The sequence below is a fragment of the Trichoderma ghanense genome, assembly GCF_004382785.1.
Source record: "Trichoderma ghanense strain CCMA-1212 chromosome Unknown scaffold_5, whole genome shotgun sequence".
Lineage (NCBI taxonomy): Eukaryota > Fungi > Ascomycota > Sordariomycetes > Hypocreales > Hypocreaceae > Trichoderma > Trichoderma ghanense.
Window position 1 is genome coordinate 260,175 of NW_027395668.1, and position 24,943 is coordinate 285,117.

Consider the following 24,943-nt stretch of genomic DNA (forward strand, 5'->3'; position numbering starts at 1 on the left):
GAGAGTTCGGACCGATTCCGTGATTGGCAGCGGCTAAAGAAGAAGCAGTAACTAGCCAAAAGGTCTAGGACCTGGTCGGCCTAGCAGGAGGAGAGGCGTCGAATGGGGTTTGCAGCCTGGAGAAGTCTGGGGTAGGCGAGGATGCAGGGGAGTAAAAGATGGGGGAAGGCGAGCAGAGCTTCAAGAATCCGGAGTTGGGTGCTGCGTGCTTGGACTTCGACAAGTGGAGGGCGACGCTCCCCGGCAGTTGTGCCACTCGAGATGGTCGATGTGCGCATGCTCAAGCTCAGTTCAGTTGAGACGAAGAGGTGTGTCGATGGCGCTGCGTGTGAGACGCGATTGGCCGCTTCCCCTGGACGGCGGCGTGTCACGCTGCCTCTCCCGTCGTGGGGTAGAGCGAGGAGTTGGAGCTAGGGGCAGTTATAATAGCCAACACTAGCAGTAGTTGGATGCTGGGAGTAAGAGAAACCTGGTGGTGCCGGTGCGGGGACTGTTGATGAAGCTGTGGCTCGATGGTCTGCACACAAATGACCAGATGGCGAGGGGACTGTTCTTTGTTCTCGAAGAGTCATCGTGACAGATCGACCAATGACTCCGAAGCGTTATATAGTCCTCGTATGAAGTACCGGTTCGTACCAACTCTATACAAGGGACAGGAGCATCCCGTGAGTCGAGCGAATCTGCCGAAGCCGAGCCTGTGCGCCCGTCGGGAGACTTGGGGGATGCATCAACAGGGTGGCGGTAGCATCCCGGGCTGGACGGAGGCGGGATGCCACGGTGGCACTGCAATCAGGGAGAATGAATTAGTCTAGTATTGATGAAGACAGACAAAGCCCGGCAAAAGACGATGAGGATAATTGCACAGTCAGTCATACATGCTTGTACTTTGATGCCTCATGCAAGGGGATGAATAGACACAGAACGGTAATTGATGATGACTTGGAGGCAAATCAGTATCAGGGTGAGCAGCCGGTGTACAATGAACATGGACCTGACCTGGTACAGGCAGAAGTACCCGTAGCTCGAACCGGGGCGGGGAAATGAATGGCCACAGGGAAGGAGAGACGATGAAAATTCTGCCCCCTGCCGAGACTGAAGCACATGGCATCCATGGCATCCGCCTCCATCCTCTCTCTTCGTGTTTCTTCAATTCTGCATGGATTCTTCAACCTCACCCTCAAACACCATGAACCGACCAACCACCACCGAATACTTTTATGTCGCCGCCACCCTCCGAAGCAGCTCCAGCCAAAGCGGCCGACGCTCGTCTCTGTTTCCCCCGGCACTAACTGCGAACTCGAGGCTGCTGGCAAGACAACACGACAGCAGCCGGTGCGCCTTTCGGTTGAATATCGATCGGCCCAGGAATAGCGCCTCGACTGTGCACCACCCCTAGAAACCCGCTGCCAGGCCACCACCATCCCCCCCAAAGTGCCCCAGATGGCCTCAAATCCCCCAGAGCTGCCCCGGACTCGCCCCTCCCTTTCGGCCCACGCCCTGCAGATGGCCGGCCACCGCCCACCACCAAGCCCGCGAAGCCTGCAGAGCCTTGCCGTGCCGCTAGCCAGCTTTAGGGCATCCCCAGGCGATGGGCGGCTAATCCACGCCGACCGCCCACATGATAAAGGACAAGGAGCCACCTGACGGCCGGTAGCATCGATCGCCCTGCCAGCATCTCGTCCCAACTCACCACCGAGACTCCCCGACAATCTCTCTCCCCTCGTCCGCAGCCACATCTGCACCCGCGGTATCACCAAGTCTCTGGCCTCGCGCCCTACGAGTCCTCGTCGCCGGCCTGCAGTGGCCGCAAAGGGCCTTGGTGCGTGCCGCCACCGCCGCCATGCCGCCGCCTCACGCTCCAGCTCCAGGCCGGGCTGCAGCTTCAGCCACGGGGCAACGACAGGAGCCGCTCCCCTTTCTCGCAACGGCACTCGCATATACAGGCGCCTCTGGGCCTGGTCCAGGCTCAGTCTCTGGCTCTGCTTCTGGTTCAGCTCCTGGTCTTGGTTCACATTCCATAGGCAATTTCTCCATCAATGGCAGCGGCGTGGCTGGCTCTGCAGGTGCAGGTGCAGGTGCTGGTACCACCAACGCCATGGCCCGCCATCATTCCCACGATGCGTCGTCTCTGTCCCTGGCTCGCACCCCGGATGCCGACGACCTGGATGTCGACGCCGATGCCAACGCAAACGGCCCGCAGTCGCCGGCGGACACGGCCGGCATTAACCGCCGCCCCGGGAAGCGCCCGGCAGCCCGCGGCACCGCCTTCTATCCCAGAAAACGGGCCAACACGGCCTGCCAGGTCTGCAGAGCCCGCAAGACAAAGTGCGACAACAAGAAGCCCGCCTGTAGCTACTGCGTCAGCGTCGGCGCCACGTGCATTCAGTCCCCAGTGGATCTGTCCAGCTTCGACCCCGCCAGTCTGAAGATCCTCGATCGTATTGACGAGCTGGAGCGTCTGCTGCGACATGCCGTCCCCATGCCCGGCCACGAGGCTGCCGCGCCGCCATCGGCTCTCGCTCCGGCTCCAGCCCCAGGCTTCTCCAGTCATCAGCGGTTGCCCCCACTCTCGCGATCCAGGGCCTTTGACGGTCTCGGCGGCGGAATTTACGGCCAGAGCTCCAGTGTCAGCAGCGCGTCGGGCCGCAGGCCCCCAGACGACAACCTGGACATCAGCAGCCTCCTGCCTCAGCGGGTGGACCACATCCTGCAGTGGCCGGTCTTCCAGAATTCCGGCAGCCACCACCATTCGCCGGCCTCGTACCGCGCCCCTCCCGATGCCATCTCAACTCCTCCCTCCGGCTCCGCCTCGTTGGCGGGCCTCATTGACATGGATTCCCATCGCATATACAGACTGCTAGACAACTTTTTCCTGCACATTCACTGCAAGAATCCAATCCTCGACGAAGTCTTGGCCCGCCGCATGGTCCTCAACGCTTTTCTGGACGGCATCGACTGGTCTCCTGCCTCATGCCTGGCGCTCATCATATGCGCTCTCGGCTGCATCGCCACGCCCTTTGGCCCCAGCGGCGAGACCAAGCTGGGCACGCAGACTTATAACGACTCCCAAATATTCTTCCAGGCTGCCCAGAAGCGCATCGGCATTCTGCTTGTGCGCTCGGACATCGTCGGCGCCCAGTGTCTGTTCCTGTCAGGGGTTTATCTTATGATGGTCTTCCAGCCAGTCTACGCCTGGCGCTTCTTCTCTCAGGCCCTGGCCGCCTGCCAGCACTTTCCCTTCATAGCTCGGGCTCAGAACCTCAACGCCTCGCTGGACTCGATGGAGATGGGCCGCCAAGATACTCAAGAGCAGGCCGTCTATTGGTCTGCGTGGAAGTCGGAGCGAGAGTTGCGACAGGAGCTGGACCTTCCTGATTTCGACATCCTGCACTCTGGGAGCACCTTATATCCGCCCTTCTTCCCCGCACCTCCGGTTGCCCCGGCCGAGTCTCCGGACGGGCCCGACTCCGAGACCCAGCGGGCTCGCGCTGCCTGGCTGTTCTACCTGGCTGAAATCTCACTTCGCCGTCTCACTAGCCGCCTTTCCAGGGAGGCACTGGATCTTCGCCAGCGTTACACCTCTGACGCTGTGCTGCTCGACAAGCTGCTGGATATGATGCCCGAGTATGAGGCTCAGATCCGCGAGTGGTCGGAGAGCCTGCCTGCTGATCTCTCCATCCATACTCCCGTGGAGGAGGACGGCATATGTCGGTCGGTCCTCCGAGGGCGGATGATTAATCTCTTCGAGCAGATCTACTGGCCTTTTGTCATGGCCAGCATCAGCGCTCATGCCACAAGGCGTCCCGTCAAGCCCGCCGTGGCGGAGTTTGCCAAACGAGGGTTGGAGACGCACATACATCAGGTACATGTCAACAAGCCAGGCTTCCATCATCGGCACCATGGGAGCATGTTCATGATACGGGCCTGCACGCGAAGCTCCTTGGTTCTATTGGCAGCCGCCAGAGCTGGGTGTGCGATGCCCTCCGACTGGGAGGACTCTGTTTACAAAACAGTGGGCATGCTAGCCTATTGGGAGGATGAGGACAGAGACTTGATACACTGGAGATCAACGCTGGAGCGAGAGCTCGCACTCACTCGGCACGAATGACGACTCAAAGCGATACATAAACCTTCTCGCAACCTGTATTAGCACGTCTTTTTCCTTTTTCTTTTCTCTTCATTCTTGCCTATATCTTCTATTTAATAGCAACGATCTTCATCATCTGCCTAGATAAGGCTCCAGGTGTTTGTCTTGCTTCCTTCTCTTCGCTTTCCCCCTCCCTACTCCTTCGAGGTCGGTAGGCCATATGACTATAAGCACATACCACAGATGCCGTGCATCTCGGCCACATGATTTCCACCTCAGATCCCAGAACCGGGCATGTTACTACATACAAGCGAACCAGAGAGGGCTAGGGTCAAGGGTTCTCGGAAGCCTTTACCCATCTCTTGGACGCTGTCCCCTTCATACGCCTATACGAAGTAATATTACTATCCACACCCGTGGACGGAGTATCTCTTCAACGGCCTGCATTACTCCGTACACGTAACAGAGTGGACGGCAGTGCGGCGAGGTGCCGCGTCGGGGAGTGTCGCCTCAGTCAGCTCGGCGCTAGTGACCAACGTGAATCCTACTCGATACACTGTTTTTTCACGATGGCCTCAGGTGAGCTGTCGGAGAATCCGTTGCTCGTCGGCGAGACGAAAAGGAGATGGTTTCGACATCACATAGACGCTTTCTTCGTTGCGGTCTCGGCTAGATATTTAGCTTATTGGTGTTTGAGGAGCGGCGTTCATGGCTATTGGGCTCATGCCCGCGTCCTTGCCCCCCTCTCCCACTGTTTCTCCTCATCCTTCTCCTTCTTCCTCTTCTTCTTCTTCATTCAGAAGGCGTCGGCTTTTCTCTCTTGTTTCTCGCCCAGCATACGTGCCTCCGTTGGTTTGAATGAAGTGACGATCGCATGATGGAATGATTTGAGCGGCAACCGAGCGATGGGATTCGAATCTGTTGGTGTTTCCTCTTTTCTTTTCATCTCCCGAGCATATGTTTCGCGTCTAATATCTTGTTTCAAGATGGACCACGCCTTGGACATGCTCGAAGGCGATGTTTGATAACTCGGAGAAAAGGCGTATCTCTCAAAATCTCAAGGAAATCGTCACATTTTATGCTAATAAGAAAGGCACCGCAGCGCCGTCAGAGAAACAAAACTGTATCTATCTAGCGGAGAGCCGAAAAGCACACACATGCACACAAAGACTGTGATGCAAAAGCAACACGAGAAACCCGCCTTGACTCCCCTATTGTCCACCTGATGCGACCGAATCCAATGCTCGATGCGTTGCCTCGACACGTTCTACGTGCCAGTTTTCCCCCTTATATGAAAAGCGGAAACAAAAGCCAAAGCCAGATTCAGAAAAACAAATATAACGAAGAACTGATGTAGAAGGAAACAGGGCAAAGACACAAGAATAAAAGCCGCGAAACATGCAGTTGTTGCTCCCTCCGCGTTTTGTTCATACTTCACGCAGTTCTACCTCCGTCCGCGCGTCTCCGAGGCCTCTAGGAAGGACGGATCCTTGATGCTGCCTCCTGCGTCGTCGAGGCCCGCGACGGGTCTGTTGTAGCTAAAGTTGACAAACTGGTCCTGCATCGTCTTGGACAGGACGAAGTCGTCGGGGACCGAGTCCTGGGCGACTTCGTTTCGGAAGACGTCGTCAAAGTTGTTTGTGTCGAGGGCGTTGGCCTGGTTTTTTTACAACGTTAGCTGGCTGTTTCTTGGATTTTGCGGAGACAGTCCTTTGGCTATATGTATATATATATATGTGTATGTGTATGTATAAGAGAAAGGGACGTCATGTAATGAGATACTCACCACGTTGGGCTTAAACGCAGGCTCGTATTTGCGCTGCAGCAACTTCTTCCAGTCGATGCCGTGGAAAAAGGGATGCGACTTGATCTCGGTCGACCCGTTGACGCCCAGCCTCTTGCTGGGGTCGCGCTCCAGCAGCTTGGTCAGCAGGTCCCTGGCCGCCGGGGGCACCACGTCGTAGCCGGGAAAGTTGAGGGGAGCCGTCAGGATCTTGCGATACATTTCGTTGGTGTTCTCGTCGTAAAAGGGCGGCAGGCCCGTCAGCATTTCGTACAGCAGCACGCCCAGCGTCCACCAGTCGACCGCCTTGCCGTAGCCCTCGCCCTTGAGGAGCTCCGGCGCCAGATACTCGGGGGTGCCGACAAAGGTGTTTGTGGAGTCCTCGTCCTTCATCTCCAGCTTGCAGAGTCCGAAATCGCAGAGGGCAATGTGGCCCTGGTAGTCGAGGAGGATGTTCTCGGGCTTCAAGTCCCTGTAGATGACGTTGAAGCCGTGTAGGCATTCGAGCGCGCACAGCAGCTCGGCCGTGTAGAAGCGGGAGCGGTTGATGTCGAAGCGCCCTTCCTTGGACAAATGGAAGAACAACTCTCCGCCGTTGACAAAGGCCAGGACAAAGTAGAGCTTTTCGGGAGACTGGAAACTGAACTTTAACGGAACGATGAACGGGTTGTTGATCTGGGCGAGGACGGAGCGCTCGGCGAGGGTATGCGTGACCTCGGACCGCGTTATGATCTTGGCCTTTCGGATCGTCTTGATGGCGTAGATGCGACCGGTATCCTTCTTCCGAACCTGCATGACCTTTCCGAAGCTGCCCTTGCCAACCAGCGTCAGAAGGTCAAAGTCGTCGATGGAGAGCTTGCCGACGCGGTTCTCGACAAAACTGACGCCGATCTGGATCTTCCCCGTTCCGTTCTGCAGGTCGAACCAGCCCAGCCCGCTGTGGCCCTGAGTCTGCGGTCGATCGGCTGGGCCCTTTTTGCCCGGCGCCGCGGTTTCGGACACGGCCTCGAACCTGGGCATTACGCGGACGGCGCCCAGGAAGATGTCCTGGGTCCTGCCTGTGCCCGCAGCGGCAGATGGGTTTCTCATGAACAGCTGGACGGTCAGCTCGCCGACGCGCGACACGTCAAACTTGTACTGCGTGTTGGAGCCGGCCCAGACAGGGTTCTCGGGGTTTCCATCGACTGAATTGATAAAGACTTGGTTCTTGTCAAAGTCGACGAGCGCATACGGCATGTACCTGCCCGAGACGCGGCCGTGGTTCGTCGGGATGCCCTTGAAGCCGGACCCGGAGGACGATTGCGGTCTGTCGAGGCTGCCGGAGAAGGCAGAGGGGTTTCGAGAGGCGCCGGCGCGCGTGGAGCCCGTCAGCGCGTCTCCGGTAGAGCGGGCGCCGGGCGGGTGGCTCGCCGTGAGGGCATCTTGATACTGTTCGGGGAGGGAGAGGCCGCGGGCTTCGTAGAGGGTGAGGACGAGGATGCCGGGCTTGGTGGGCTTGACGACGGGTTCCTGCGAGAGGGCGTCTATCGGCAGGGGGTAAGACGTCAGCAGGTTGAAGAAGAGGAAGAGGTAGAGGTGAGAATGAAGTTATTCGATTCGATGTACCTGGGCCGCTTGTATCGGCGACGCTGTTGACGTCGGACGGGGTGGGGGCGCCGCTCTTTGTCTTTTCCTTGTCCTTTGTGGAGGGCGACGATTTGAAGCCCAGGTGGGTTTCTTTGAGCTCTGGAAAGACGATCCGTCAGCACGAGGCAGAGAAAGAGGTATCCGTCTGATCGGTTACACGTGGGCTGTGGATCAACTGCAGGGCGAGGCCCAAGGATGAGACCGAGGCTGAAGCTGGAGGGTATTCGGGAATCATTCCAAGCGTCAGGTTCAGGCGCATGCAGCAGGTCAATGTTGCGCCCAGACTCGGACGGCAGATGGATGATGGGTCATTGATGGATCGTAAATTATCATGACCAAGACTAGATTCAGGAAACCATTGACGGCGAGGCGTGGAAGCGGCAAGGATGAGATGCAGAGCGCATCGCCAGAGACTCACTTTTGGTCAGGTTCCAAGACATCATTCGCACCAAAGACTCGCCGCAAACGCTGGACGCCGAATCCAGAAGCAGCGAAACAGCAATTCAAAAAAAGAAATCAGTGGTATCCTCAAGGAATCATCGAATCGTCGATGCGCGAGGCTGATACGTCGGGAATCACGGATTGGACACGGGGAGGAGGTTGAAATCGCGATTTGGAATTCGGGCGGAGTTTTTGGTTTGGGGGGGATTAGAATCTGGAATCATGTGTTTTTTCTTTTTTTGGAGTTGTTTTGGTTTGACCACGCGGGATGCAACAATGTACCGAACGTGGCTGCTGCAGCGGGAGCGGGGGAGGCGGTACATGTGAGTACAGGGGCTGAGCGGGGGTGGTTTGGGAGGCCTGAGGCGCTGTAAGTTGGTGGCTGCAGGTCGTTGATTGTGTCGATGGGATCAGCTGGAGTTTGGGACGTTGCTGGTGCATCAGTTGAATCTCGTCATGAGCTCTCAGCGACGGCAGCGATGACTTTAGATGGCAGAAACACGTACGAGGTAATAATTAGTGTGTCATCAGTCAGCCCCAGATGGCCGCCGTCTTGCCAGGACAAGACCGTTGACAGTAAAGACCAGACTTGATATCAACAACTGGTCTAGAACCTCGAGTTGTCACGACGGCCCGCGATTTGTCATGCGGCTCCCTCGCTAGTACCAAGATGGCGAAGGGGTCCAATTGCGTCATGCAAAATACCCCATCCAAAAGGCAAAATAGGCCGAAGCAATGGAATATTTGGGGGGCCCTCACAAGGAATAGTTTTTCTTGCCCTTTACAATCTGCACTCTTTGCTGTGTTATAAGGATTGAAAAAGGACCGCCAAGACCGCTTTTCTTCTAGACTGCCCATCTTATCCCTTCATCCTAGAACAGATTTCAGCTCAAAACTCTCAAAACTTCACGACTCCATATCCGAAAACTTCACAACTCCATATCCGAGCTTCCGAAACCACCTACCACCACCACCAGCTAAAACTCCACCACCACACACACAAATCACCCCCCCAAAAAAAAAAAGAAAAAACATACCAAACCACCACAATGCTCACCGACATCCTCGCCCGCCTCGCCCGACCCTTCACAACCGCCTCCCGCCTCTCCATCGCCCCCGACTCCTCCGCCGCAGCAGCCTCATCTACATCATCCTCGATCCCCGAAGGCGCCGAGCGCTGCACCCTCGCCGCAGGCTGCTACTGGGGCACCGAGCACCTCTACCGCAAGCACTTTACGGGCAAGGGCCTCATTGACGCAAAGGTCGGCTTCATCGGCGGCGACCTCGAGAACCCCTCGTACCGCGCCGTCTGCGGCGGAAACACAGGCCGTAAGCCATCACCACTCTTTCTCTCAATCTACCCAAGTCAGCAATCAGTGATGCTAACCGTGTGCAATGCAAACCAGACGCCGAAGCCGCAGACATCATCTTCGACCCCGCAAAAGTCTCCTACCGCCAACTCCTCGAGTTCTTCTACCGCATGCACGACCCCACGACGCTCAACAAGCAAGGCCCGGACACGGGCCCCCAGTACCGCTCGGGCATCTACTTCCACTCCCCCGAGCAGGAGCGCATCGCGCGCGAGGTCACCGAAAAGGTCAACAGCCAGTGGTGGGGCGGAAACGTCGTCACCGAGATTGTGCCCGCCGGCAAGTGGTGGACCGCCGAGGAGTACCATCAGCTTTATTTGGAGAGGAACCCCGATGGGTATGAGTGCCCGAGTCACTTCTTGAGGCCGTTTAAGGATTTGGAGTGAAGGGCTGACGGGGACGGGGATGAGGGTGTGAAGAGGAGGAGGAGGAGGCAGATGAGGATGTGAAAGAGGAGAGGAGGGGCGAAGATGGGAGTTCATCATTCAACATTTATACCCATTTGTACATCTACCGGCACATTTACGGCGCACTTATTACAACTTCAACCAAGGGTCACATACATAGCTTATCAACTCAATATGACAATTGATTTCACAGTTTTTTTTGTATTATTCCTGTCTTTTACTGCTTTGCGAACAATACTCCTCCTCTTGAAGATACACACATTACCTGGTAGGAACGCACTCTGTATCCCCTAAGAAAAGCAGTAATGTCGTGATATCACATATTTGATCCAATGAGCGGAGTGTGATTAACCTCTCGCAACCAACCTTTTTCCCTTTTTCTTGTCAGAACGAAAAAGAGAAACAAGCCATCTCATATAAACACCTCAACCTCCAGTCCCATCCTGCCCCCTTTACTTCCTCCGGTTCTGGTTCATCGACAGAATCTGAACAAAGCGAATGAAAATGTTCAAAAAGTCGAGCTCGAGCGAGATGCTCTCGTTGACGGGATCCCGCTTAATCACGCCCGCCTGCGCCAGCCGGGCATGGTGCAGCACCTTCTGCACGTCGTACAGCGTGAAGCCGCCAAACACGGCCAGGCCGCCGTACAGCCAGATGCTCTCGGTAAAGGCCAGCGTCCGGACGGCCGTGGCGGGGATGAGGAAGGGCGCGAAGCCGGAGGCGGCGACGATGGCGGCGCCGGCAAGGAGCGGGCCGCCAATGTAGAGGTACTTCTCCTGCTTGGCCGTGGCGCCGACAATGGACAGAGAGCCCATCATGGCGACGGTGTAGAGACCGGCGCGGGCGAGGATGGGAAGGGGAACAAACGCCAGCAGGGGAGCGACAAAGGCGGCCTGGGTGGCGTTGAAGGCGGTCCACAGAGCGTACTTGGGGATGTAGCTGCAGAGTTCCACGTCAGTAATCCCGAATGATCCTCATATGAACGAAGGAAGAAATAGATAGAATACTCACTTGTCAGGGCTAATGGACCGAGTTCCAATCATCGTCGCAAAGCTCAGCGCCAGTCCTCCCAAGCCCACCACCCACGGGTTCGTCACCATCAGCCGGTACACGAAGCCCGACTGCACCATCTGTCTCGCCGTCAACCCAATGATGCCCACGCCCAGCCCCGTGTGCAGGAACGTGTTGTTGAGATACTCGCGCTCAAACAGCGGCATCCCGCCGTCCTCCCTCGTCTCGCGGTTGAAGACGATGTTGATGGCCACCAGCGTGCCGCCGAAGATGGCGCCTCCCACCAGCAGCTTGCGCAGCCCCGTCCCGCTCGTCGCCGCCGCGGTCCGGCTGTTGGCCGCCTCCTGGTAGTACGAGCGCGCGAAGCCGTGGCGGGTCGTCGCCGAGCCGAAGCGCGAGGTGAAAAAGGCGCAGGCTGCGCTGCTCTTGGGTGTCTTGAGCTGGTGGAAGCTGCGCACCGACATGGGCGTCCGGAGGGCGGATTTCGTGAGCGCGGGGAGGAGCCGCTGCTGCGCGATGCGCGCAGGGCCCTGCTGAATGCTCAGCGTAAAGGACATGGCTGTGTGTGGTTTAACTCTATCGAGCTGTTGTTTCGTTTCTGTGTCGGTGGTTTTGATGAATTCGTTGTTGAGAAGATTGCTGTTGTTCGTCGTGTGGCGGTGTTTTGTGTGTATGGATGAATGAGAAAGAAATAGACCAGAAGTATCGTGGTCATATATTTTGGGGGTCCAGCTCCAGCTGCCAGTCAAGCCGGGCCATGACGTTGGCCGGATGCCCGCAATACCTAAGTCCGCGTCACGTGCTAGAAGCCTGTGGAAGCCTCCCGCAGTGGCGCCGGAGCTTTGGGTGCGAGACGGCGATGACTAAGGCTGTGCCTCAACGTTCTGTGAAGCTTTCGGTCTAGGTGCTCCGTACCTACTGACGGAGCTCCGAGGTCTTTCTCTCCTCTTTCGATGTCAACTCCGCCAGATTCCGCACAGTTCCCCGTCTTGTGCTTCGAAATTCCAAATGCTGCGATGCATGCTTGCCCATTCCATGTGCTCCATTCAATATGCAATTATATGTTATCCAAAAGAAACAAGATACTCATGCCCCGTCTAATCATCACCAGCCAACCAAAACACTTCAGACTTCATACATCGGAGGGTATCGTCACGTCGTATAGCCCAGTATTCCCGACTTTTCTCCCCCGTATACTCCGTACTCTGGCCCTTTTCTAGATAACCCTCCCTGTCAACACCGGTAGATGCTCCTCCCTCCTTGCCATGAGTTTGTGAATAGATACACGTATGAAATGCTAATAGTAGTATGACTTGTACAAAATAATAAACCCCTGAGGACATTAGAGAGATGGATGGTCATGCTTTCGCTTAGATAATGATAACAACGATGATGAGATTTTCCCGGCAATACGATGAATGATGACAATCATAATGAAGGATCAGGTCATCGAAGCCCGTCGGTCCCCTTTTCAATGATAAACTTCACAGGCTGTCTCGTTCTCCTGCCCAGGAGCGAAGCGCCTGGCCGCGGAAAAAAACTGGGCGTCGTGAGCATCGCTACGCTCATCGTCCGCGGCGTCGGCAAGTCTCCAATCACACTGTCGAATGCCGTCGTGGGCCAGCTGTTGACCGCCGTCGCCTCCGGCTTTCCGGCCCGGCTGTCGAATCCCCATTTCGATATGCTGCCTGCCCGGAGCCACGGTTCGAGGTTGCGGCACTGGCTCACGTCAACCCACTTGAGGCGCGCACAGCCCCTGAGGATGTACTCCAGGCCCTTGCCCGTCACGCGGACGCAACCGCGAACAGAAAGACCTTCGAGCTCGTTAAGGTGCAGGGCCACGCTCTCCAGACTGGCGTCGCTCACGGCGCTACCGCAAAAGGCAAGCCTCAACTCGCGCAGCCGGGGAAGGCCGAGGGCGACGACCTCCGTTGCCGTGTCGGAAAGCGCGCAACAAAAGGACAGGTCGAGATGGGTCAGGTTCTTGGCCGCGTTCACGAGTGCCACGATGGCGTTGTCCGAGAGATAGGTGCAGTCCGCCAGACAGAGGTGCGTTAGCTTCTCAAACTTGAACTGAGCCCAGGCCTGGAACCCCGCGTCTGTGATGGATGTGCACCGAGTAAGGGACAGGGACTCGAGACGTTTCGAAGCGTGGGCCGCGAGATGGCCCATCGATCGGTCCGTGATGTGCTTGCAGTACGAGAGGTTCAGCGTGTTCAGCTCGGGGCAACCAATCACCGTCCCGGGGGGTGGCATGTTGGGGGCAGGTTGCTGGGCAGCCTTCTCCTTTGCCTTCCTCCCCGAGCTGGCTATCACAACCTTGCTGTTGTTCATTGGCGGAGGCTCAGGGACAACCCAACCGACCACTCGCCCGAGAAGATTGTCCCCGACTTTGCGGCAGTTGCTCCAGTCCACCTCCCTGAGGCCCTTGGCGTTTTCGCTCATCTCGAGGATCTGGCTCGCCGAGACGTCCCACAGCGAGCGCATCCTCCACCTCTGCACATTCTTGCCGCACGTCTTCCACAGCACGGAGAAGCCCTCATCGGTGATGTGGAAGCAGTTATTCAGGTCTATCACGAGCGCGCGCGTTCCGATAAAGGGCGCCAGGATCTCGACGATGACCTGGTCGGTGACCCTCCTGTTGTAGTAGGAGAGGTCGACATATCTGCACAGCTTCGGGGATGTAGTCAAGAGCTGCTTCCAGTGGCTGTTGACGCGCCGCAGCCTCAAGAGCTCTCCAATATCGGCATACTGAAAGATGTGCACCAGGATATTGTCCGTAATCGTGCTTGGCCGGAGAGAGTGCGGCCGGTGAGACAGGGTCTTGGCCCGCTTTGCCGGCATGTCAAACTCGGGCTCCGGTGCAGTCACGGACATGGGAGACGGCTGCTCTGGTAAGTGGTTACGTGCTCCATTCTGCTTCGCAGGTGTCGTCGAGGAAGCCTCGGTCGGCGTGGTGGGCGTAGTGGGCGCGGTGGGCGGTGCTACCGAGTGCCTCCTCCGGTTTCTCAGGTTTTCCATGTCGACGCTCAGGAACGGATCTGGATCCTTGGGCTCCATGACTTCGGAAGCATCCCGGGGAGATACGGATAGCGGTTTGAATGGGTTTGAGAACCCGACGTCGGGAATACTGAGCCGGGCGAGTTTCGGCGTTGGAGGATCTGACTTGCTCGCCTTGCGTCGCGGGTCGACATCGGCCATGGCGACGTCCTCGTCACGGTAGTTGTAGCGATGCCATGCTGTTTGTTCCACCTGCGATTTGATGTCGGGAGAGCAGCGAGACCACAGCTCGTCCAACGTTTCACCTGGTATCATCAGACATTCGACCGTTGTGATTGACCTGACCGTCGCCGTGCGCCCACGGGACAGGCCCAGGCTCGCAACCTCTCCAAAGTACTGTCCAGCTTTCAGCCGAGGCCTCTTCTGGATCGATCTGGTCAAGCTTTCGGCTTCCCTCTCCGCCTTGGGCTGCTGGTGGATGACCTCCGCCTCGCCTCGAACGATGAAAAAGATCTCGTGGCCAGGGCTGCCCTCGCGTACTATGTCGGTGAAGGGCGGATACGTTTTTGGCTGGACGCTCAGGCCGAGGAAGTGGAGGACGTCGGGCGGCAGATTCGAGAAGAGAGGGAGCTCCTTGAGCGTCTTTCGGATGTTGACGAAGCCGCTTCCCAATGCGCTGCCGAGGGCCGGGTCCTCGATCACGCTGGGGCTCGGGGACTTTCGTTTCTTGGACTTGACCACCGTGCCGTCCTTGATCGCGCCCGTCTCTCCCGTCGACACTTCGCCCGGCGTCGTCGTTCGCGCAGCAGCATCGCTCTTGGCAGACTTGAGCCTGGCACCGCGCTCGAGTCGCTTTTTCTTGAGCACGCTCAGCCTTTCCTCCGCCTCCTGTCGAATGGCCTTTTCCATCTCCGGGAAGTTGGGCATGACGGTCTGCAGGTCTTCCTTTTTCAGGACCAGCAACAGGCACTTGGTTCGGGCAACAATGGTGGCCGTCCTAGGCATGTCCATGAGCACTCCGATCTCGCCGAAAAACGCACCGGCCTTGAGTTCTGCATAAACCGCTTCGCCGTCGCGAGACGTGACTGCGACGACGCCTCGCACCAGCCAGTACATGGCCTTTGCGTCGTCCCCCTCTGTGATGATGTGGTCGTTGGGCGCGTGTACCTGCGGTTTCAGATGATTGCCAATGGCCACTAAAAACTCTTCCGACGCAGACTGGAAGAGGGGAAAGCTTCTGATGCGATCTACCAGGTCCAATGGCATGTCCCTGATGGTCGACGCCGTGAGCGGGGATGGTCGCATCGGCCGCGTCGGGTTGCTCTCGACATTGAACGACCGGATGAGCGAGACGGAGTCTGATTTGGCCCCGTTGCCATGTTGATGGCCCAGCGCCCGGTAGTGCGAAGGCGCACTCGGGGAGCGACTGCGTCTCATCGTGATGCTTGCTCGGCCGGGGGATCTGGGTGCGGGCACCCCTTTGGGGTCGAGCTCTGCAAGGCGCCTCGGTGCTTTTGCGGCTGTCCGCACCGCGCGTTCGCAGAAAGCGCCGGAGAGATTTGGTCTGCTTGAAAGCAAGCGTCTCCCACGCTGCCTTTAGCTGAATCTATGTTGTTACTGTCCAGTGATTGTAAGGCTTCGCTGTTGAGTTCGGAAGCGTCGTGATGAGGCCCTGGTCATGCTCTTTCGGAGGAAGCTGACAGACAGATGCCCTGCTCTTGCTCATCCAGCAGCAGCTTCGCATGGATTTCTTCGCAACGGCAGCCGTTTGCGTATTGGTAGCGACGAGTCGACACAAACGGTTCGGAATTATGCGGTGGGTAAGCGGTATCGGGTCAGGGATGCGGGATGCCGCGGTGACGGAGGCGGTCCAGCTGTCACCGACTATTGCGTAGAAAGGAGGTTCAACTCGAAGATCGTTGCAAGGCTTCGCTATGATGAAATGAGGAAGGATATTGATAGAAAAGATGATGACCCAATGCTCGGCAACACTGGCAACTGTTTAATTGTCACTAGGGTTCGACCCAAGGCAAGGCGGTCGCGTGCCAGCAGCCAACAGGCTAGGTCGAGGTAGTTAGCAAACAATGGCAGCCCAGGCGAAAGTGGCGGAGAGGGATGCCCACCGAGGATAGAGAAGCTGCACCGCAGCAATCAACAAATGAGCAGTTTGCTGATTGTCGACGGATTTCAAGGGGCGTCCCAGAGCGTCTCAGTTCTGCGGACTCGAGAATTAGTGAGCGGCTCAGATCGAGGGCCGGCTCATGAGCTGGAAGGAAGAGAAAGAGACGACATGGAGGGAGAGTCGATAGAAGAGGGTCCAGAGCCACGAGAGCGGAGGGTCACTGCGCAGACGAGTCGCAGTGCAGACACGCACACACACATGCACACACACACACACACACACGCACCAGCGAGGGGAGGCTATTACCTACCTAGTCATGCCTTAGCAGACAAGCAAATCCCGCCGGCTGCTGGTATGGATGCTACAGCTTTTTTTTTCCCTTGACGTTGACGTGGGGTAGCTCCGAGGTCTGGCGTGGCGAGCTGTGGCTAGGCTAGGGTACTTGCACTGTTTGAGGCGGTCTCGGCGAGCGAGCGAGAGCCTGCCGGAGTCCCTGCAGCGGAGCGCAGCTGGGGGGCAGACAACAGCCGAGACGGATTGACCAGGCGGCGGTCGATCAGCGGCAACGCCGAGAAGGCTGGTGATGAGATGTGAGAGTACAGTATGTAAGGTACAACGAGAGTCATACGGACGGGAGAAGGCTGGGTTGATGAGGGGAGAGGGATGACAGACTGCAGTGTCGGTTGAGCCTCGTCGAGGCAGGAGAGACGGGGAGTGGGCTTGTACAGGCAACTTGCACAAAGTACTGGTACCTGTGCAACCGTCACGGAGTCCTCCGTACCGCCTGGAACACACAGATGAGGTGCTGACCCGTAGCGCGGACGGAGAGCCTCATGACCAGGGCGAGTGTGCAGCGTCTCGGCAGCAAACAGCAGGGGGTCGGCAAGTTGTGTGTGCAAGTACCGTGCCAAACACATGCAACTCTCAGATGCTACATGCAGGCACAGCAAGGGGCTTTTCCGACAAGCCATGGCGCTGTCGATTCCTTCACAGATTTACGCTGCAGCAGTCCAGTTGCATGGAAGGCGACTTGCAACTTCCAGCTAACAGCTCTGGCATCAAGTACTTGTACCTTGGCTGTACCGTTAGCCGCTCCGGCCAGGCTAACCCAAGACAGGCTGGAGTCGAGCTACGGCCCCTATTGCCGAAATCTGGATGACGCCAGCGGCGCCAAATCTCTTTCACCTCTCAACCACAGGGTCCCTTGAAAACGTGGCGATCAATGGCTTTGACAATTCAACAGCGCATATACTCGTACTGTCTCCGTAAAGCCTTCTAGTTATTTCCATTATTCTGTCACTGTGATGAAGGCTTTGGATATTGGTGTCAAATCGATCTCCCGGGATCTACAGTAGAAGTACTCGGGTAGATGCCAGCTCTATTACCGAAGTCTCGCCAATTCCCAACATGCGCAGAGCAATACCTGAACAGCCTGGAGTACATGTACATGAGCCACCAACGAGGCGCCACCACGATCCTTCATGGCTGACATGCACAACAAAAGGAGTCTCTCCCAATGCACTGCGCCCTACCAACCAGTCTTACCTCGTGTTCCTAACTACTTCAATGTGTTCCTGGGACAAGGCAGTGTCACTCCGTTTCAATTACTCTGCATGCCGACTCGACAGAGGTCCAACGCATCGCACGAGTGCTGCTGGTGGAAGCCACGAAGTACAGGTACAGGTACCTCCTCCTCCGCACAGAGCGCCAAACAATCCGTGCGCTAGGGATGGGAGAAGAGAGCACGGACCAGCAAGCCGTGACGCACTGACCAGGGGGGGGTGCCCTAAAAAAGAAACAGAATGGAAGGCTGTTTGGAAGCTGCCCTAGCGAAATACAATCCCATGTCGCCCGCTGTGCAGCGAACCATCGCGCGATCTCACGGCAAGGATACAGGGCATATGAAGACATTTTCTTTTCTAGAAGCAGAAAAGAAGAATAATGCCGGTTAAAGGTAATGAAGGAAAACTCTGCCTGCCTTTTTGCGGTAATGCTGCACGTTCCTTGCATACTATGATTTCATCAGGTACCTTTCTGGGCATCCAAGCCGCATGCACCTCTTCGTATCATTACTGAACCCAGCAGGTGACATGCATCTCAGCACACACTCTCTTGACCACCGAGATTTCCGATGAGGGAGAACGTTTCATGCGATGACACCTCACCTCACTTGCGGTACGTCCTCCGTAGAGGACACCCAGTAGAAAGTGCTGCTCGTGCCTGGCTGAGGAAGCAGTATGACACCACCCGCCCTCTATTTCAAATTCTGTAAGCACAGGGGGCCAAGGAAAAAGCCCCCAAAGCTGACAACAAGCCCTCACGCCTAAGCCAATCCAAGCACCCAAAACTCGTACAAAGTAACATACCCGTTCATAGAAGCTGTCCGGCAATTCCACCTTCCCCTGGTTCATGTTTTTGTCCGGCAGCTTATCATCTCATGGATATCGATACCTGTATTCCGGCTTCCCTCTTCGGGAGGTGCCCGATCCGCATTCATCATCGTCGCAACTGTTTCATTGCCGTTCCTGGTGCCCCTGGTATGACTTTTCTAATTCTGACATGCGATGAATCGACAGATCATGAACGGGGTCAAGCTTTCCAAATATCAATCGTCTGGAAACACGAGATGCCAATAGGTCTTCTCTGATGCGCCATCATTCAAGGCCAGACGCAACTCTCCAGAGATCTGCCCAGAGGCGCAGATCGCCCAGAACAAGCAAGCGAATCGAAAAAGAGCATGCCCTCGTGACAGCCCCTCGGACATGAAAATGCATCGCCAATCAACCCAACCAGGCCATGCCACACATTCGGAGATTTCCCAGCAATCAAGTATGCACGCAACCGCTTTCCCTCCTTGTCCTCTGCAGACCCTTGAAAACCGCTCTCTCCCCCCCTCACTTCCGCGCTCTTTCGGCCCTCACACAACACAGCCTCGGCATTGCTTGTAGATGGACTCATGGCTTCAATTCTATCTTATACAGCTTCCCCATCGGGCACCTTTTTATCCTATGCTTGACGAAATAAACGAAACCGCAAGCCCCTAGAAAAGGAAAAATTCTCTTGAACAACAAATATGTACCCAACGCCCGCGGATATGTTCCCGTAACTCAACCATCCTTACCCCTTGCCTCCCTATGCGCTGGTGCTTTTCAAAAACATGTTGAAAACTGCCGAATCGGTGCACTCCTCTGACGGGTAACCCAGCTCCTCGAGGAACTGCTCCAGCTCGGCGTTCTCCTCCGGCGGGCACTGGATGCCTGCCAGCACCTTGGCCACGTCTCCGCCATATGTACGATACTGGAACAGGCTGATGTTGAACTTGGGCCGCAGGGTGGAGAGAAACTTTTCCAGTGCCCCCGGCCGTTCGGGGAAGTTGAACATGAAGACGCGTTCGTTCTCCACGCCGGTGCGGCCGCCGATGAGATAGCGCACGTGGCTCTTGGCAAGTTCGTCGTTGGAGAGGTCCGTCACCTGCATGCCCTCGCCACGGATGCGCTCCATGAGCGAGCGCACCTCGTCGGCCCTCTGGGCGGCCGGCACCGTGATGGAGAGGCCGATGAGGACGTTGGCAACGTCACCAGAAGAGTAGCGGTAGGAAAATTCTGTGACAGGGCGAGGCATGATGGTGTCGACAAGCTTGGCAAACGCTCCAGGGCGCTCAGGGATGCTGGCGGCCATCAGCACCTCCTTGCCCTCACCCAGCGTGGCACGCTCAGCGACAAATCTCAGTCGGTCGAAGTTCATGTTGGCGCCCGAGGTCACGGCAATGAGCGTCCTCTTGGAGTCGACGGATGGCTCTCGCGCAACGTACTTCTTCAAGCCGGCGATGGACAGGGCGCCCGCCGGTTCCAGGCCGGATCGGGTATCGTCGTACATGTCCTTGATGGCGGCGCAAATTTCGTCGGTGGTGACCTCGATAACCTCGTCGACTACCTCGCGGCAGATGCGGAACGTTTCCTCTCCAGGGACCTTGACGGCCGCGCCATCGGCAAACAGGCCGACCTCTGACAGCGTGACCTTCTTCCCCAGCTTCAGAGACTGCGCCATGGCATTCGCATCAGACGCCTCGACGCCAATGATCTTGACGTGAGGCGCCATGCGCTTGATGTACAAGCCAATGCCCGCAATGAGCCCGCCGCCGCCGACTCCGCAGAAGATGGCTTCCACCTTGGCCATGTTGACCTGGCTGAACATTTCGCTGCCAATGGTCCCCTGTCCGGCAATGACATAGGGGTCGTCAAAGGGCGGGATGTTGATGAGGCCGTCGTGCTTGGCGCGCCGTGCGCACTCTTCCTTTGCGGCATCAAAGTCGGCGCCGTGCAGAACGACGTGGCCACCGAGGCGGGCGACGTTGAGGTGCTTGATGCTCGGGGTGCCCTCGGGCATGACAATGGTGGCGGGTATCTTGAGCTTGCGCGCAGAGTATGCGACGCCCTGGGCGTGGTTGCCGGCGGAGCAGCAGACGACGCCGCGCCAGCTCTCGGCCGGGTCGAGATGGGCCATCTTGTTGTAGGCGCCGCGCAGCTTGAAGCTGAAGACGGGCTGCAGGTCCTCGCGCTTGAGCATGACATTGCACTCGCACCGGTTGCTCAGGTTGATGGCCTTTTCTAGGGGCGTGATCTTGCAGGCCTCGTAGACTCGGGAGGTTGCGCTGGCAATCATGCGCAAGTACTGTCTCCGTCGCGGCAATGCGTCAGTCGTCTTGGTTCTTCAAGGGACAGGACAGCAACACTGCGTCTGCAGGGCTGCAAGGCTGCAGGTACTCACGTCGGGGTGTCCGTCTGGAAGCTGCAGGTCCTCCGGCACCAGCGCGGCGCCGTCATCCATCGTCTCTGGCGGTGGTGACGGATTCGCGCTGTATTCTGTCAGGGCCATGTTCTTGAATGCCGACGACGACGAGGGGCGGCGAGTGCCGTGTCCCACGTCGCCGTTGGGCATTAACGACGTGCCATTGACGCCCGGCATTGTGAAGATGATGGCCAAAAAAAGGATACTGAAGACAATGCAGCCGCTCCTATCGTAATTTTCCACCCTTCTTGCTGGTGAATTGGTGGTGTTGCGAGGTAGATTGAGGAGAGGAGGTTGAGCAGGCAGGTGCTATCGCAAGTTGAGGGATGATCAAGGTACGGACGATGGCCTCCGATAAATCGGACCCCTCCACGAGTTTTTTTTCTGGAGAAACCCCAAGAAAGGTGGCGTCAGTTGCATGTGCTAGCGACCGCCCTTGATGGAATGCACAGGCAGCACTTTTCACTGATCCGGATGCCGTGCCCTTTTTAACGTTTGGATGAAGAGTCGAATCGAATTGAGTTGGAATTGAGAGCATAATACCGCGCAGAGCTTGCAATAAGCCAAGAGAGACGCTCTGTCACGATGGCGCTCACTTGAATGCATGTCTCTGAAGCAGCTGCAGCGCGCACTGAGTCAATCAAGACAAGGCGCATCGATATCGGAGCCAGCCCACTTCTCCGTCTGCTGCTGCGACCTTGGTACTATGAGACTATTGTGTTGACTTCATGCTGCCCCTTCATCTACCCGGCACATCACTCTTAGTCTTCTTCGATATCGTATAGTCAGAAACAAAGCCTTCATTTACTCATTCCAATGGTATCTAGATCAAACATGTCCCTATTAGAACAACCCAATAGACGTTCCCACGTCATCCAGCTTCAATATCAGCAAGCCTCAAAAACAAACAGCCTATCATACAGGTACATCATCCCAGGGGAATAGCAGCTGAACCACCATCACGCTCAGCATCATCACATATCATCTCCTCGACTTATCCGACCGCCGAACCGCCTGCTCATACGTCGGCAACGCCTCCGAGGAGCTCTCCGGACGGTCGCGGCCCTGAAAGGCATCGCCATCCCGCCATTGATGGCCCCCTGATCCCGAGGCCACCCCCCTTTGTGACTCGGGGTACACATCTCGACCTCTTGAGCTGTCGCCATAGCCCACGTAAGGGACACCACCCCCATGAACAGGCTGATGATGATGCGCACTTGAAGTACTCCCACCCGAAAGCCCTGTTGAGCCGGAAGCCCCCCGCGAGCCGCTCATCAGGGACAGCAGCATGTCGGTGTTTCTAGCCTTTCGCTCCGCCTTGCGCATCTTTCTCTCCATCCGACGCTCTGCGCGGCGGCTGCCCGTCATTTGGGGAGGGTAAGCGGCGTAGGGAGAGGAGGTGGAGTTGCAGCAGTTGTTGGAGTAATCGCTGTTACAGCAGCTGTGGTGCCCGTTGTTGTGGCTGTGGGGGTTGCGATACAGGTCGTTGCGGCTGCTGCTGTTGTAGTTGTGGTTTTGTTGCCTATCGTCATCGTTGCTGCTCATGGCTCGAGCGGCCGCTGCGACGAGGCCGAGGACGAGGGCCATTGTTGTGATGATTGATGTAGAAGTATGACGCGGAGAATAAGCAAATGAGACTGATGAGACAGCCAAAGTGTTCGATAAGTGGTAGCTGACGGAATGACGTGCCGAGATTATGACAATTGAAGTGTGTTATAGAGACTCGGACTGGTTGGACTTGGTACTATCAGACAGGTGAGGATGTCTGTAAAGCAGTATGGTGATGAACAAGAACGATCAGCCAAAGAGTGATGCAACGATTCTTATACAAACGTACAATACTACGCTATCAAATGCTGAATTCCAAATACCAGCAAACCCAAAATCATGACTCTGACCGACACATATGAGATCCGCCCTCTTCGCACCGCCTCTTCCTTGCGAGGCTCAGCCCAAGCCAGCCAAACAAGTCTGAGCCTCCTTCGCTTCTCCACGCGACCTCCTAAATCTCAAGTCCTCGAATCCTCCCGTCTCGAATCGCTCTTCCCAATCTGGCCTAGCGCCAGTGCTGCCCCGGCCCCCGAATACGCCCAAAGATCTGCCCGGTGGAAAAGACTGGGGATTCACCGAATCGACGTCGAAGCCTAAACGAAGCCCAAATGAAGCCTAAACGAAAGCTCAAAACGAGGCTCTAATCCCATGATACCCTTGGAAGCACGAGAGTACGAGGCTGCACCTCGCCGCCACAGCCACAATTTCAATCACAACCACCGTCATGGCGAGACAGACTGCCAAATATCCCAGTAGGCACGAAGCACAGCGAGTCCTCCAACCTGCGTTTCCACTGTCCGCCCCCTGCCGCGATCGTTGGCATCTCCTGCCTGTCGTTTCTTCCTCCCAGCGGGTGACTTCTTCTTGATGTCCATAATGTCCAGCTCGGTGTTCGTGTAACCCAGCTGCGGTGCAGCAACTTGCTTGCCAAGCCCTTGTTCCCCAGATCCTGGCAGCCATCTCGACTCTCGTCCCCAGGTGTCGTCCAGAGGAGTCCCTTGATTGCGGTAATCGGTGGTGTTCGCAGCATCGTGGTCGATTCCGTCGCTCTGAGGAGACGCAAAGATGCTGTTTCCAACCAGCCCTGCACCCCACCACATGCCAAACCGCCCTTGTTCATCCCGAGTACTCAACGCTGCCAAGGCGTTGTGCCTGATCCAGCCGAGATACGCCTGGCAGGCCGATCTGTGAGCTGCTTGAACGGTATTGAAGCTGCTCACGTTGAAGGACTCGTGTTCCTTGAAGCCGTTCCCATCCAGGGGTCGACAAAACTCGTCCAGGTGGTGAAAGTAGATCCCCTTGAACGTCTGGCTGTCCTGCGAACATGTGCCGCTTGCATCACACTCGTCTTCTAGAATGCCTCCCCGACCAAGGCCTCTCCATTTAGGCAGCGCTGGGGGGGTTCCCACTGTGTCGATTGGCTGGTTCGTCTCCAGGTCCCAGCCAGTGGCGTTGATGACTGCCTGGATGAGATCATGGCCATCCGCTAGGTACGAAGGACTCCCAGTCACTTCCCATAACCCTCGTTGGCCGGTGAGCAGCACTCCCTGGTTGTAAGTGTACACCATCTCATCGCGGGCGTCGCACTCAATGTTGCCGTCCTCCTCCCGTCCACTAATGTGGAAACCATCCACAAACAATCCTGCGTCGTTGGTCATGTTGCTGTTGACAAGCCATTTGTAGCCCTCGATGGCTGCTTGAAGGTACACCGGATCCCTTTCAACCGTGCTATCGTCGGCAAAATGCTGGTACATGGAAATGGAAGCAGAGATGTACAGTTCGTTCGTGATGGCGTTCTTGTACGGTTCCAGACGCGGGTTCCAGACCATGCCTCCGTGACACAATGTCGTGTCCCATCCCTCAGCCCCGAGAAGCCAGAAGCTTTGAGCACGGCTTTGGAACGAAGGGATCCAGAACTGACCTCGCCAAGGCAGCGTTGCCAAAGCGGCGTGGATATCGGTAGGGAAGGTGGCGTTGGGATTGTGGTCGGCTTGGGGGAAATGGAGGCTGCCATGCAGTCGCGCGAAATTCATGGCCTCTATCCAGCCAAGCACCACCCATAATATGTCATCAAAGGCCTAGATCCATAGTCTCTCTAAGCCAAGTATATATACAGCCAGGGGAGTAGGTGAACAGGGACATACCTCGTCTTTTATTGCCACGATGTCTTGCTCATAATGATAGCCAATGATTTGATCGTATACGGACGAGATGAGATTCTCCTGCGCCTCTCGAATATTCGGGGTGACTCCCGGGACGACCGAGTTGAGCGATCTGGTGAGGGTTGACAACATGCCGGAAACGACAGTCTGTGTAACGGCAGCCGTCCAGTCTATTGCCAACGGCCAAGTGTTTCTTCCGATCTGGTAGTAGTCGTTCTGCAACACGGCGAGTGCTGAATAGGCATATTGCAGGATTTCAGTGCTGGCATTATCGAAAGTATACGTGGTTGTCGGGATGTGGAGGAAGTCTTTTGGAGGTTCGCGGCAGTTTGCAGCGCCTGTGGCTATCACGGAGCAGTCTTCGTGTTTGTATAAGCCAGGGGCACCGATCACGACAAGCGAGGATGCAAGAATAACGAGAGTCGTTGTAATGAGGGTAGGTCTCATGATTGAGTGGACGGTGTATTAGGCTATGTAGTATATAAGATCCTACAGTCGACAGATGCAATGTGAAGCTGGTCCGGTCTCTAGGTGGTGGTGTTGTCCTGAGAGTTGACGAGTTGTAAGCAAGTCCGATGTAAAAAGATCCAAACGC

At 56.5% G+C, this 24,943-nt stretch overlaps 7 protein-coding genes across 7 annotated transcripts; 2 read left to right on the forward strand and 5 right to left on the reverse strand.

Annotated features, from left to right (window-relative positions):
- Positions 1-1,840: 1,840 nt before the first annotated feature.
- Positions 1,841-4,108, forward strand: CCMA1212_005022 (uncharacterized protein; the record flags this gene model as incomplete). Its single annotated transcript, XM_073702303.1, has 1 exon — positions 1,841-4,108. The coding sequence occupies one exon, from the start codon at positions 1,841-1,843 to the stop codon at positions 4,106-4,108; it is 2,268 nt and encodes a 755-aa protein (XP_073558774.1).
- Positions 4,109-5,531: 1,423 nt separating this feature from the next.
- Positions 5,532-7,936, reverse strand: CCMA1212_005023 (Serine/threonine-protein kinase gad8; the record flags this gene model as incomplete). The annotated part of the gene is made up of 4 exons (XM_073702304.1): positions 5,532-5,744; positions 5,874-7,393; positions 7,476-7,595; positions 7,915-7,936. 4 exons carry the CDS (start codon positions 7,934-7,936, stop codon positions 5,532-5,534), a joined length of 1,875 nt encoding a protein of 624 aa, XP_073558773.1.
- A 1,050-nt stretch (positions 7,937-8,986) lies between these two features.
- CCMA1212_005024 (putative peptide methionine sulfoxide reductase) lies at positions 8,987-9,693 on the forward strand (the record flags this gene model as incomplete). The annotated part of the gene is made up of 2 exons (XM_073702305.1): positions 8,987-9,266; positions 9,344-9,693. The coding sequence occupies 2 exons, from the start codon at positions 8,987-8,989 to the stop codon at positions 9,691-9,693; spliced, it is 630 nt and encodes a 209-aa protein (XP_073558768.1).
- Positions 9,694-10,166: 473 nt separating this feature from the next.
- On the reverse strand, positions 10,167-15,288 carry CCMA1212_005025 (Growth hormone-inducible transmembrane protein; the record flags this gene model as incomplete). Its single annotated transcript, XM_073702306.1, has 3 exons — positions 10,167-10,653; positions 10,726-11,255; positions 12,214-15,288. Coding segments are annotated over 3 exons (4,092 nt in total), but the record flags the coding sequence as incomplete, so codon positions are not given.
- A 3,691-nt stretch (positions 15,289-18,979) lies between these two features.
- Positions 18,980-20,812, reverse strand: CCMA1212_005026 (Threonine dehydratase; the record flags this gene model as incomplete). Its single annotated transcript, XM_073702307.1, has 2 exons — positions 18,980-20,548; positions 20,615-20,812. The coding sequence occupies 2 exons, from the start codon at positions 20,810-20,812 to the stop codon at positions 18,980-18,982; spliced, it is 1,767 nt and encodes a 588-aa protein (XP_073558770.1).
- An 804-nt stretch (positions 20,813-21,616) lies between these two features.
- On the reverse strand, positions 21,617-22,222 carry CCMA1212_005027 (uncharacterized protein; the record flags this gene model as incomplete). The annotated part of the gene is made up of 1 exon (XM_073702308.1): positions 21,617-22,222. One exon carries the CDS (start codon positions 22,220-22,222, stop codon positions 21,617-21,619), a length of 606 nt encoding a protein of 201 aa, XP_073558769.1.
- Positions 22,223-22,908: 686 nt separating this feature from the next.
- Positions 22,909-24,795, reverse strand: CCMA1212_005028 (uncharacterized protein; the record flags this gene model as incomplete). The annotated part of the gene is made up of 2 exons (XM_073702309.1): positions 22,909-24,264; positions 24,331-24,795. The coding sequence occupies 2 exons, from the start codon at positions 24,793-24,795 to the stop codon at positions 22,909-22,911; spliced, it is 1,821 nt and encodes a 606-aa protein (XP_073558776.1).
- Positions 24,796-24,943: the final 148 nt, after the last annotated feature.